The sequence below is a fragment of the Archocentrus centrarchus genome, chromosome 2 (assembly GCF_007364275.1).
Source record: "Archocentrus centrarchus isolate MPI-CPG fArcCen1 chromosome 2, fArcCen1, whole genome shotgun sequence".
Taxonomy (NCBI): Eukaryota; Metazoa; Chordata; class Actinopteri; order Cichliformes; family Cichlidae; genus Archocentrus; species Archocentrus centrarchus.
The window spans coordinates 6,548,888-6,563,495 of NC_044347.1; the positions used below are offsets into that span (position 1 = coordinate 6,548,888).

Below are 14,608 nucleotides of genomic sequence, written 5' to 3' on the forward strand. Positions count from 1 at the left end.
TTGATGAAAACAAAGCAGCACACATTCAACCATCTTCAAACTGTCACATCACTCATTCACATCTCTGATGTCAGGAGTCATCATCAAAGTGTCAATCAATGAACAGATGATGGATCAATAACTGCAGCTGGATTGTGTTTGTTCTCTCCATCAGATTCCTGTCAACTCACAATCGACACAAACACAGTGAACAGAAAACTACAACTGTCTGACAACAACAGGAAGGTGACACATGTGAAGAAGGTTCAGTCATATCCTGATCATCCAGACAGGTTTGATTATTATCCTCAGCTGCTGTGTAGAGATGGTCTGACTGGTTGCTGTTACTGGGAGGTCGAGTGGAGAGGAGAGGTTCAAATATCAGTGAGTTACAGAAGAATCAGCAGGAAAGGAAACAGAGATGACTGTTTGTTTGGAAGGAATGATCAGTCCTGGAGTCTGAGATGCTCTGATAGATTTGGTTGCTCTGTCTGTCACAACAACAGAGGAACATCCATCTCTTCCTTCTCCTTCTCCTCCTTCTTCTCTTCGTTCTTCTCCTCCTCTGTCTCTAACAGAGTAGCAGTGTATGTGGACTGTCCTGCTGGCACTCTGTCCTTCTACAGAGTCTCCTCTGACACTCTGATCCACCTCCACACCTTCAACACCACATTCACTGAACCTCTTTATCCTGGATTTACAGTCTGGTCTGGTTCCTCAGTGTCTCTGTGCTGAGTTTAGTGTAAAGAGTGTCCTCCTGTCAGAGAAACTCTGACTGTTGAACAGATAGTTCAGTCTGTACATGTCTGTCTCTTTCACTCACAAACACGTTTTCAGATTCATGGATTCAATCAGTTGATGTTTGAAACTGTTCTCAATGATTCCTTGTAAACTTCTTCCTCTTCAGTCCTTTAAAGATGGAAGCTGCCTGTAGGTGCCAGATACATTTTGTCTTAAGTTGTGTTTTGATATCACGCCAGCGGTCGTGGTGACGTATTGATGCATGGATCACATGGTGTGGGTGTAACAGCTGACAGGGTTAAAGGGGTGTCATACTCACCTGCTTAGGAAATGGAGGAGAGAGGTTAGCTGGGTGGCCGTAATTTTTGTTGACCGCAACGCACCGCAATGTAACGTAACTCCATGCAAAGTAATGCATGAAGCACGAAGCTCGTATGTATTGTTTGTTTGCCAGTTTCGCTGATGATCCTCATTTAGATTCAAGCTTGGCGGTGGATCAATAAACATGACACAAACTCATCGTGGGCTCAGCGTACTTTGTTAGGAGCGAAGGCTGCGCGTCACACAAATAGACAGTTCCCAGTATTTCCTCTCAAGCGACTTAGGCCTTTGTAGTCGCTACACTGCCATTATTCCAGGATCCACATGTTGTTTTTCTGTCTTTTTCCACTCAAAGCTTCACAGTGAATATCAGGATGTTGTGTTTCTCTGAAGCTCAGTTCAGCTCAGATGATTCAGTTCATGTCAGCTGCAGTTAGTTTGCTGCAGATGAGACAAACTGTGATATCAGAGAGGAATCACTGAGCTGCACTGACCCAAAACATCAATTTACAAACTGCTCAGAGACGTTCACACATTATTGTCCAATGAACACAAGTTTGGTGAGCAGCCAGAGTTCATCCTGACATTTATTTTACTGCTGTTAGAATGATGAAATCACAACTAGACTTTAACTTGTCTGTGGTGGCATTTGGACAATTAAATGATCCTTTAGAAACTAGATAGAAATTTCATTATTTGACAACATTGGTTTTTTTTAATATATTTTGTGAAATTTACTTCCTGTATCACCAGCTGATGTAAATTCCTGACTATGGAGCATATGTTACACTGTTGTAACTTCATTGCATGACCTTATTGTGTTGTGTTAGTCAGATCTGGCTCAGCAGGTTTTAAATGTTTTGCTTCAGCAGAGAATCTGTACAGTACTAAAGTCAAAGTGTGTAACTTGGATCAGCAATATTTGCTGAATGTGACAGTTTCAGTGATGTAGCAGGAACATCATTTCCTGTTCCTGGACTTCAGTTTTCTAGTTTGATTGTGAGTCTGTTCAGTGTCAGAATAATAAAGTGATTGTGATTAAACCGTACATCAGTGAGACTCTCCTGTTTGATCAGCAGAGAAAATCCCTCTATGTGTTCAAAATGTGCTGAACATTGACTGAAGCTCTAATAGAGACGGAGAGAGATCCTGTATCTGCTCCTTTGTGGGAGGAACAGGACGAGCACTGCCTGATATAGAAAATGACCTCCAGCAGTCACTGGTGTGAATGTCTCTGAGCAAACAATCAGAAACAGTTTCCATGAGGGTGGCCTGAGGGCCGAATGTCATCGAGTGGGCCCTGTGCTCACTGCCCGGCACCGTGAAGCCAGCTGCTGTTTTCCATAGAATTGGCAGGTCCACCACTGGTGCCCTGTGCTTCTTCCAGATGAGAGCAGGTTCACTCTGAGCACATGTGACAGACATGAAAGGGTCTGGAGAAGCCGTGGACAACATTGTTGCTGTAACATCATTCAGCATGGCCGCTTTGGTGATGGCTCAGTGATGGTCTGGGGAGGTATATCCACGGAGGGACGCACAAACCTCCACAGGCTCAGCAACAACACCCTGACTGCCATCAGGTATTGGGATGCAAACCTTTAGAGCCAGTGTCAGACCCCACGCTGGTGCAGTGGGTCCTGGGTTTTTCCTGCTGTATGATTATACCCGGCCTCATGTGGTGAGATGATGCAGGGAGTTCCTGGAGGATAAAGTAACTGATACCATTGACTGGCCCCCATGCTTGCCTGGCCTAAAGCCAACAGAACACCTCTGGGACATTATGTTTAGGTCCATCTAACGCCGCCAAGCTGCACCTCAGACTGTCCAGGAGCTCGGTGATGCCCTGGTCTAAAACTGGGAGGAGACCCCCCAGGACATCATCTGTGGTCTTATTAGGAGCATGCCCCAACATTGTCAGGCATGCGTGCGAGCACATGGGGACCACACAAACTACTGAGTATGATTTCAGTTGCTACAATGAAATGTCATCAAAATAGACCAGCCTGCTGCATCATTTTTCTCTGTGATTTTTGGGGGTCTTTTTAAACTCCGCCCCCTGTGGGCTCGTACCTCGGGACTTCCAGGTCATACTCGGCACAGATGTTCCTGTACTATGTCGGCTCCTTGGTCACAGCGTTCCATGTTTGCTCTGCCTGCTAGCATCTCATCATGTGAGGTTTAAATCCCTCCACCTCCACTACAAATACAGACTCAGAGTGAATGGAGCTTTCCCTGCTGCTGTCACTCACACTGATCACTGAACAGTGAGGAGTTCAATCTGAACATCAATGCTTTCTGTTTGTGTGGAGACACAGAGTGACCGATCTGAGCTCATTCATGAGATCACATCTGCTGTGCCTCCCTCAGTCACAAAGTGAAGGTCCATATTCACATATTCACACAGTACCGACTTATGAAGGAATATTTACAACAGTGGAAACCAAATGTGCTCAAATTAAACTATTACAAATCGTTCCATTTTTGCCCACTTGTGAGCTCAGAGAGGGTTCATTTCTGCAAAGTTCTTGTTTTTATAACTCACAAAATCTATTTGTGCGATCTGTCTTGTTGTTTGCAACAATAAATATGATATTTTGACATTAACATCAGAAAGTTTATGAAGTATCCAGAGTTATTTTTCTGTGTTCAGTTGTTAACAAGACCAAACGTTCTTCTAGCTCTGCTATTTGCTCGCTGACCACAAAGACAGGTTTTCCCTACAGGCGTGTCTGCTGGAGACAGACAGGTGAGGTCGAAAGCATCGAGCCTCTTTTGGCCCTTGAAAAGCAAACATACGCCAGAGGGGACGGCTCCAAATACCCTGGCATAGTCTCCAGGAGTTACAGGGATATTACATTTTCTGACAAATTCTTCATAGCTGAGCAAAAGTCCTTCACTATTGAATAACTGCTCAACCCATATGATGATGTTCTGAAACCAATATTCCACAAACAGAGATTTCCATTTGTAGAAGATGTCTTTGTTACTCCAAATCAGAAAGTTGTGGGTTAGCGCTGCTCCTTCGGGTGTTGCTGTTGCGTTGAGACGTAAACAGGAAGTGACACACGGGCTGTGCACACTTAAGAGCAAATGACTAAAAGTGTAAACTTAATTATCCATAAGAGTTGATTACTTGTTGGGATAGAAACGTAACACCATCAAACACAAAGATTTGAAAGGAATGAAATGAAACAACAGGAAGTGGAAATCATGACAATAAGACTCTTTTTGTGCCACACAGTTGTCACTGACACACACTGTAATCAATCCAACAGGATGCTGATAGCAGCAAATACATGTTAGAGCTCAGAGGAGGATCTGAGTTTAAGCTCCTGCCTCCTGAACAGGAAGATGGAAGGAACGGAGAGAAATGTTGCTGTATTCCTGGGAAAGGGAAATTCAGAGGAAAATCAAAGACTTTCAAAGTAAGAGCTGAGAAAAGGAGGCCAGATTGAAGCTTCACTTTTCACATTAAAGTCTGATGTTTGGGAATCTGAAGGATGATGTTACTGTAAAAAATCTCATCTGCTGCTCCTGCTTTTCTTCTTCTGCAGCTTAAACAAATATATAAATATATCTGCATGCTCTGCTGAGCCAAGACAAACAATCTGAAGATTTTGAAATGGTGTGTGTATCTTTGAGGAGTTTTTGAAACAGCTGCTACAGAGTCTGAATGTGTTCTGGCAGCATTTCACATTGAAATATTAACAAGCTCTGAAATATCATCATAAAATGATCTCAGACCATTAAATGTAGAAAATGATTCAAACTGAAGTTCAGAGTCTCGGCTCAAAGAGTCCAAATGATTCCATGAGGAAAGATTACTGTGATCAAATCAATAAGCAGTTATTGTTTGGAAATGATAATCAGACATTTTCAGGTAGTTTTTTGTCTTTCTCATGAATTTACAGACTGATAGAAACTCATCATGATCATCTGATGTGGTTTTAATGATGTGTTGATGTTTTTCACTGTGATCACAGCGTCTGAATGTTGGAGCCAAACAGAAACAAGCCCCACGCGGTCACACAAGTCTAACAATGAACTGTTGATGATGAAGTTCAACCAATCACAGCACTGAAACCTAAACAGAAACCTGTGCAGACACCAGGAGAACATGCAGACTCCACACAGAAAGGCTCGGGAGGCTCAAGTTCTACTCATTTGATTTCTTGGCTGTAAAATGTAAGACGAGATCTGTTTGGTCCCAAAATGTCAAAATATTCCTCTGAGGTAAAGTGTTGGCCTTGGTTCATCCCCACACTGTGACCTTTCCAACAAACAACATTGATCTGTTTGGATTCATCATTTTACTGAGACATTTGGATTATAAAATTGATATAAAAATGAAGATTATTTCAAGAGGAAGATTTTCATGCAGGTAATCATTGATTTGATGATCAGTTAAGAGTAATTATTGATGAAGATGGACTGCAGGCTGTACTGTTTAAGCCTATCAGCTGATCACTGACATGATGCTGTGTTGAAAGAACTGAGTTTGTATGAACAGGTGAGTTTGTTCATTTCAAAGAAGCTCAATGATTTCTGCATTAATATCAAAGATCAAAATCATTGCATCATGGTTGATAACTGTGCAAAAATAGAAACATCAGTGGATTCACTTCCTGGAGGAAACCTGTAGTTTAGAGGAAATGCAGTGATTGGATCCATTTCTCCGTCCATCCTGGTCATTATTATTAAGAAAGTTTGTTTGCTTCAACCAATCACAACTTTGGAAAATGTGATTACATCACACATAACATGGTCGACCACACCTCCTCACTGAGGTCAAAGTTTAGTCGACCTTTAGTTTATTTACAACTGCAGGAGCTGCAGAAACAGTCTCCTCGGTTTCTCAGCACGTTCTCCTCTGGTTTGCATCTTTTTACACTCATAATCAGGAGGAGAATAAACCTGCAGTTCATAAATACTCACAGCAGCTCTGATCACAGTGATTATGGCACAAAGAAGTGCAGCATGAACAAACATCTTCATGGTGGAGACCAAAAATGATCTAATGTTTGTACTTTTTTCACACTGTTTCAAATATAAATCTGAACAATTGATATTTTTATTCTGCTGCTACATCAGAGTGAAATACAGGATTCCAGTTTTAGGGAGAAATGCAGTCATCCAGGAATCATTGTGTAAAAGCTTCAGAATATAGACAGGACTCAGGTTTGTGCTGTTAGTGTGATCAGAAACTTCCTGTAATATCACAGCTTAAACAGAAGTGCAAACATTAGTGCAGAATCATCTTCTCTTGTTCAGTGTCAGTTTGGAGCTTCAGTCTTCACATCTGGAGATGCTGCAAATGAGCAGCTGTTTGATTCTGTCAGGAAACCAGGAACTCTGGGACGCCCAAAGAGACGCACCTGAGAAAGGCAAATACAGTAAAGACCACTTCCCCCTGTAACAGGATCAAACCAGACAAATCACTGTTGATGTAATCTGTTACTACAGCATACAGCAGTGTGTACGGGCTCAGCAATGAACTTTCACCTTTAAATTTAGGACCAAATATGTCATTAAAGTTCTCAGAGAAGCAGAAACATGTGGAACAACAACCAGAGTTAAACTGGGACATTATTGTCAGTCATGCTGTTATGAACTCAGTGACTGCTGCTGATGCAAACATGTTTAACCCTCATCCTGCCAGCATGTTAAACCACTGCAGCTGCTCTGCACTCTCTGAATGCCGTTCCCTCTTCAGCCTCTTTGTGGCTTTCTTCTCAAAGACCTCTTCAAGGATCTTTGGAGCTGCAGAGACCACCATGACCTGGATGACTGAGAACACACACACACATGTTCCCTGTGCAGCATAAAGTCAGTATCAGTCATGTGTGTTTCAAACAATAACAAAGACAGCGCTCTCTTTTCACTTCCATGATGACACAACACATCTGTCATTTGTGTCATTTTGTACGCCATGCGTCAGATTTCAGAAATATTTTTACATCAATGAACTGGAATTAAAATGTTTTATCTTTAAAATAAATAAAGATATGGGCAACATGCCAGGATAACATGCAGGTTTATAGCAGGAAACCTGAGAAGAACCAAGAGAAGGAACATAAGAGAAAGTGAGGATCACGTCACCTCCATCGCTCTCAGTCAGAAACTGTGTCAGCAGCAGGTGTAGATTTGGGATAAAGGTGTTACTTTATGACTGTACGAACATTTGAAATGTTTCCAAACAAATATTCTCACTAACTCTGATTGTTTGAATCCTCTAACTCCACTACAAATACAGACTCAGTGTGAGTGGAGATTTCCTGACTGCTGACTCACACTGAACAGTGATGCGTTCAATCCAACATGAATGTTTCCTGTTTGTGTGAACACAGAAAAACTGATCTGATCTTATTCATGAGATCATGTCTGTATTATTCAAAGCTCAGATTCTTTGTAAACTTCCTAAACATGTTGGTTTGAGGAAAATCAAAGAGCCGATTAAATGTAAAGGAAACAGGAAATAAAGGAGAGAAATGTTCTCGAGTTCCTGGAAGTTTGAATTCAGAGGAAAATCAAAGAGTTTCAAAGTGAAGAAATGAGAAAATGAGAAAAGAGGAAGCTTCACTTTCACATTAAAGTCTGTTGTTCAGGATGTTGTTACTGTAAATGAACCAGACTGCTGCTCCTGCTGAGCCCCTCCCACCTGTGCTGCTTCAGGTGGAGTCCCGCCTCCTTCCAGGAATCAGCTCACCTGAGTGTCAGTGTTTAGTGTCCAGGTGTGGAGTGGAGCTTCTTCTTCTTCTTCTGTGTTTGCAGAAACTGTAAGTTTAATAACTTTATGTTTGTTTCATGTTTGGAGAAAATGTTCAGCTCTGATTTCAGCACAAACTGTGGATCACTCTTTGTTTGCAGACAGATTCACATGATTATTGATCAACATCAGCTGTGAGCAGCTTATTTAATCAGAACAGCAGAAATCTGTAGATTATTATTTAATACAGATGTTCTGTAGCCTAGATATAGATTCTACATGTCGGCCTCTGGTTAAAAAAACACTGCTTGACAAACTGTTGGCTCTCCTCCAACAGGAAGTGATTCTGACTGGACTCTGGAGCTTGAAAAAAGGAGACTGGACTTCTTTCCATTTCTTGGAGATGTTTCACCTCTCAGCCCAAAGGCTTCTTCAGGTCTAAACCAAATGGTGGAGAGTCCCTGGTGTTACAATGACCCACACCTTCTTTCACACCTTTGTGCACCTTTAAGAACTTTACTGTGTGTTTCTGTGCTGGGACTCTCCACCATTCAGTTTTAGACCTGAAGAAGCCTTTCAGATAAGAGAGGAAACCTCCTCAAGAGAGTCCAGTCACCTTTTTCAGGCTCCAGAGACGTCCATGACCTGGATGACTGTGAAACTGAACAAGCTTAATGTTGACTGTTTACACCCAGACATGAGTCATGTTACAGCTGCAGTACAACAGCTATCAAACTTTGATCTGACTGTTAATCACCCATTTAAAGATGATTAGAAACCAGTTTTTATTTCGTCAGCTGTGTTTCTGTCTCTGACTCCTGCTGAGACTCAAACAGCTGTTACTCATTCAAATAGTTAATGTCAGAGTTCATATCAGAGCGCATTAATCTGCAGACGTTTGTGTTTAAATATCACATGGTTCTAACATCAGTCTGTAATGACTGCAGAGACAGAACCAGTGATCTGTGGTTTGGTTCATTCTCAGCTTCACATCATTAGAAATGTGAGTCTGTTTAATCTATGAAGTTTCAGACGATCGTTTCTCATGTTGTGATCATTGATCAACACTTTCCAGCTGACACTTTGATGATTGTGATGCATCAGAAACAGTTATAAGAAGTATTTCTGAGGAGTTTCTGAAACAGCTGCTACAGAGTCTGAATGTGTTCTGCAGCATTTCACTGAAATATTCACAAGATCTGAAATATCATCATAAATGCTCTCAGACCATTAAATGGAAAAATAAATAAAAGTAAAGTACAGAGTTTTGGCTCAACATAAACACATGAAAATATAAAAAAAACAAACAGTACAAATGATTACATGAGGAAAGATTACTATGATAAATTATTAATCACTGAACAATGATCGGTTGGAAATGATAATCAGACATTTTTAGGGAATTTTGTTGTTTTTATTTTTAGGAATTTACTGACTGACAGAAACTCATTTGGATCATCTGATGTAGTTTTAATGATGGATGTTTTTCACTGATGAAAGTGTCTGAATGTTGGAGCTGTGAGTGAAATGATCAGCTGCAGTTTGTGGGAAATGTTACAAATAAACCCTGAAAATGACCCACGACCTTATCTGAGGTCAGGCTGAGGGAGCTCGGAGCTGTGGGTGGAAATGATTTGGCCTCCTTCAGAGTGTCTGTGGATGTGAAGGACAGATTATAGGATCACAGTAATTCCTGGTATTTATGGCAGACGTGCTGCAGGCTGCTAACAACCTTCTCTGACCCTGTCAGGGGTAACCTGTGCTCTTTAGATGACTAAATGTTGTTAGGACCAACAACACACTGGAATGGCAACTTCTGTTGTTGACATGTAGTCAGCAAAATAGAGGCGGGATGATGATCCTGAGGGGAAGTCAGGGAGTCATTGTTGTTGGCTAGGAGCCAATCAGAGTTATTGAGTTTCATGGATCAACATGTTTGACTTTGTGTTCTGATGCACGAAAAAGGTGAAGATCAGCGCTCGTGTTTAAGGAGCTTCAACCTACTGAGTGTTACAGACATGATGTTTCCAATAAAGAACATTGATCTTTTTGTATTATAAAACCATTTTATTGAAACATTTGGATTATAATACATATTTAAAATGAAGCTCATTTCAAGAGGAATATTTTCAAATCAAAGTTTGTCACATGATCATACAGGGTACAACTATCAGTGAAACACTTTGACAAATACTCTCACACTATAGCACAAGATGAAGGTATTATTAGAATGATTTTAAAGAATAAAATCCAAATGTAATAAAAATTGGTATTGAGGTAAAATGGAGGTGGAATCATGTTTGGGAATACTGACACAGGCCTGGAAAATCCTCTCTTCCTCTCCTCCTGACTCACTCACTCAGCTACTTGTTGGGTTTAGTGTGTAGTCCCACTCACACACTCACTCACACTCTGCATACACACTGATCTGCGACAGACACACACTCCTCTGTGATTCAAACACTGAGCATCATCTACAGACAGACTGAGACACAAAGATCAGTTTGAACACAGACAGTAAAAAGCTGCATTTAGATGAAGGCAGAAGTTGTTAGTGGAGCTCTTCATTCATGTGATTGATGTTCATTAAAGCAACATGTTGTTGTGGCTTCAGACACTTTGGATCTGAATGATTATTTGAATCATGAGGAGCAAAGATGACCTGAAGGCTCTGCAGAGTCACATTAGTGCAGACGACGTGTTTGCAGTTGTGATCTGTAGGAGACACGAAGGTTCAGCAGGAGGAGAGTCAGAAACCATCAGCTGAGACATCTGAACACACACACATTAAACACACGTTTAGACTCAGTGTGGCTGAAACACACACACACAGAGTCAGTCTGAATGAAAGCAGCTGTTTGTCTTCACTGTTTGTTTCTGCTGTGTCATGGTTGTATGCTGCCCAAACTAATATTGTGTATTTTAGGAGCTAAATGAAACAGTTAATCATGTTCTTGATAATTAATGTTTTAATCTATTTTAAGTGAATAAATGGCCTTAAATTTGCTTGTTCATCATAACCCATAGAACAGATACTCTGTGCTTATGTTGAGTGGTCAGTATTGTTGGTGCTTTAGTTTACAGCTTACTCCTGGATTTGCTTTTTTCTCTTTATGCTTCACGTTCTCATTGAGAATCTTCCTCATTTGGTTGTATGTTGTGATGAAGGCTTTTTTCCAGACCAGGGGTCGGCAACCTTTAACACTCAAAGAGCCATTTGAACCCGGTTTCCACGGAAAAGAAAACACTGAGAGCTGCAAATACTACCAGAAGCTGGTAGCAGCTACCGCGAGTGATGCCTGTATTGAGAAACGAGAATAAAAAAATAAAATGATTTTATTTTTATATTTCAAGATCACAATAATGTTCCAGTTTAGAACTACAACAAAAAACAAACCGACAAAAATAAAATGCACTTCAATTGGATGCTTATAATTTACTTCCGCATGTTGCACAGAGCCGCAGCTTCAGCCTGAAAGAGCTGCAGGTTGCTGACCCCTGTTCTAGACTCATCCAGACTCCTACCCTGTGGATAAACATGCCTCTTCATATTCCTTCACTCTCTCTCAGATGAATCTTTTTTTAATGTTTCATCCAGAGATTCAATAAGCTGGGGTCTTACACAAATAGCTAATAAAAAACAGCCTTTCTACAATCTCCACACCTGCTTCTGTGCTTCATTTTGTTAAAGAAATAAATAACAAAGACATGTCCCACACTAGACAACAGAACAGCTTCTGTTGTGTTCAGTTATTTTAATTTTCTTGACAAGGTCGAACGAACTGTAACTCCTGACCTTCACCTGGTTTCAATGTAAATACAAATGAAAGCTGAACATTATCCAACTCTACATTAAATACATTTCTGCAACAGCTAAACATTTGTGACTCTCATTGAATTTCCTTCAGTAACATAAAATCCGCTAAATTTTTCTTTCAGAGTGTGGTGTGAAGCTTTTAACACTTTTAACACTGATGCTTGTTACTCAGATGTGTTAAATTTACTGAATATCAATGAGTTGAAGCATCAAATCAGTTTCATGGCTCCATCTAGTGGACTGATAGACACAGATCAGCTGATGGCAGCTTCCTCTGCCTCACACTGATGCCAGACTGCATTCAGCTGATACTGAGATGAAGCAGGAAAGAAGCAGCTGATATTTGGACATCACACATGATAGAAAGGAGGATTTCAGTGTGTGTGTGCTGGGCTGATGTGTGTTTCCTCTGCAGGTGAAGGTAGAAAGCGTGTGTGAGCTGATGTGAATTCAGCAGCATGGATCAGTGTGAGGACAGAGAGGAGGGAGTCCCTCCCTCTAAAACCACTCTGTGTGGGGAACATGAGAGCCAGACCAAAGCTCAGAGGTGAGATGACCATCTCTAACTGTCCATGACTCTTCTCCATGTCACAGCTCAGCACTCACATCACTGCTGCATCATTATTCACAGGAACCAACCTGAACCTGAACCTGAACCTGGATCTGAACCTGAACCTGAACCTGAACCCAGCTGTGTGTCCTTAAAGAGCGACGTGTCAAAGGATTTCAATGTTAACTTTAAATCAGGTGTTCCTCCTCCTGCAGAGAGGTAATGTGTGTCTAAATGTTGTTCCTGACTCAGTGTTTCTGAATAAATTCTCCATCATGTTTAATGTCAGCTCAGCTCTTTTTCACACACATTTCTGTGTTCATATGTGAAGCGGTGTGTGTTGGAGTTTGTTCCACAAACACAGCAGTCAGAGTGTAAAGAATGGATGTTGTAGGAGGTGTTTGTGTAGTGAAGAGGCTGAGTGTCTGTAGGACTGCAGCTGCTCCAGCAGGGGGCTCCTTTGAGCTGTGCTTCAAACACAGGAGACACCTTTGTGAGTCTGTATTTGATGTCCTGGTGACACGTTTGTCTTCATGAAGGTTTATGGATCATTGTTCTATCCTCACATGTCTGAGGGGCTGTAATGGTTCATACGTTGCTTCCATGTGAGCATGAAGGTTTCAAACAGTAAAAACAGTGGAGTGATTTTCAAATCAGTAACTGTCAGGCAGTCAGTGTAGGGACTTCAAATAGGTGGAACCATTTCTCTCCTTCTGGTCCTCGTAAGCATTCTGGATGCAGTTCTGAATCAGTTCTAGTTTCTATTTCTAACATTTGTAGGTAGAGCAGAGAGCAGAATACTGCAGTCAGGCCTTCTAAATGTAGAAGCATGTATTAGTTCCTCTAATACGCAGAGATAGAAAAGATCACACTGATTATTTTTCAGCTAATAAACAGATTGATGGAAGGAAATGCTGAGTCTCCTAAAGACATTTCCAAAGAGTAGCAGGCATTTGTTGAAAAGAAGCAGAGCTGGAATTGATCAGTGCTACTTCCAAACCAAATCATTTCACACAGTGCATTCGATCTATAGTGTTTTAGTGACTCAGAGGAAGTTGTTGAGAACTGGGAGCTCAGCAGTGAAAGCACAGAGAGAGAGACTGTCTTACTCCAGGGCGCTTCAGCTGAAAGGAAATCTTTGTGAAGGAGTTGGTGAGAGCTGTTAGGACTAAACCACAGTGAGCTGAAAGCTGTGAACAGCTGCAGACTGAGCTGTAGATTCTCAGTGGGATCACTGAGGGCTAGTAAAGCTTTGCTGCTACAGGGAGTCATCTGCTTCACTCTTCATCCAAACATCACTTCATGGACTTTGAGCTTGTGTTGGTCCCTGTGTGGATGAGAGCTAATTCTTCATGATTCCTTCACAGAGTGGATCAGGAGAGCTCAGAGGTTCCCAGTGGTCAGTCTGCCCAGCAGCATCAAACACAGCTGGACTCCATATTTATGGTTTGTACATGTACAACAACTACTGTTACATCTGTTCTTTCAGTCATCTCCATGCTGCACTTTGTACACCAGTGGATTGCACTGCTCAACATTGTTACCAAAGATGTCTGCTTCACAGAGAAAATGTGCTTTTTCTTATGGATTTTGATCTCTGTCTATAGATGCTCCACAACCATTTTTATTGAACCATGTAGAGCAGCAACAGAGGAAATGCAGAGGAAGTGATCAGAACATTTTGTGTTGATGTCATTATCTTCTTATTACTGAGCAAGTATCTCTATGCTGTCAGCTGGAGCACCTCAGTCATATTCATGTGTAATATGTGAGATTTAATTGCTCATTAATTGAAGGTTCCAGACCACTTTAACTCCTGCTTGTACAAAAGTTTAATCTTTTTTTTTTTTTTTGCATGTCATGTCTGGCAGTTCTTTTGCTACTGTGTGACTCACTCAAACTCCCCCCCTCGGCTAACAGTTCTGATAAGATGTAGAGTTCATCAGCAGCTAGGTCAGGGAGATCAATTCAACACAGGTCAGAAGAAGACAGGACGGCGGGGGTGTAGAGCATCTGTTTACAAAACATCCCGGAGAAGAATGAGATAAGCGGCAGTCCAAGGCTGCCAGGGAGCCAAATTCCTGATTCTATGACTTGTTTTGGTACAGACTGTACTGATTAATTTGTTGACAGCCTTTAGTCTTTCTGGAACCTCTCAGTGGCAAAAAAATCCAATTCATCCGAATCTTCTTGGGTCGTTCCTTTGCCGTGCAGAAACATACATAAATCTCCAAGATCTAATCCTTCTGAATCAGCTCCAGATATACAGAGTCTGAGTTTGAGTCTGTACCTTCCTGCATTCTCGTCATAAGCAGCATTACCAAAGGCAAACAGCTGCCCAGACTTCCTGAATTGTCCAATTTGGAGAAATTCAAGTGTCAATAGGCCAAATGTGTACGTCCCCCATCGACAGTACGGCCAGGCACGTCATCTTCCACCCACATAGGAATCCATAACATAGCCAGCCGGGAATGTCAATTGGATAAGAGGGAAT

General features: G+C 41.4%; 2 protein-coding genes across 2 annotated transcripts in view; both read left to right on the forward strand.

Moving 5' to 3' along the window:
* The window catches only part of LOC115798423 (NLR family CARD domain-containing protein 3-like), a 64,729-nt gene extending 64,015 nt beyond the window's left edge, over positions 1-714 (forward strand). The window contains exon 12 of the mRNA XM_030755276.1: positions 155-714. Coding sequence (XP_030611136.1) covers positions 155-714 — 560 coding nt within the window. The remainder of the gene's footprint in view (positions 1-154) is intronic.
* A 12,809-nt stretch (positions 715-13,523) lies between these two features.
* Positions 13,524-14,608, forward strand: part of LOC115796353 (NLR family CARD domain-containing protein 3-like) — a 57,137-nt gene continuing 56,052 nt past the window's right edge. The window contains exon 1 of the mRNA XM_030752729.1: positions 13,524-13,560. Coding sequence (XP_030608589.1) covers positions 13,558-13,560 — 3 coding nt within the window. The 5' untranslated portion in view covers positions 13,524-13,557. The remainder of the gene's footprint in view (positions 13,561-14,608) is intronic.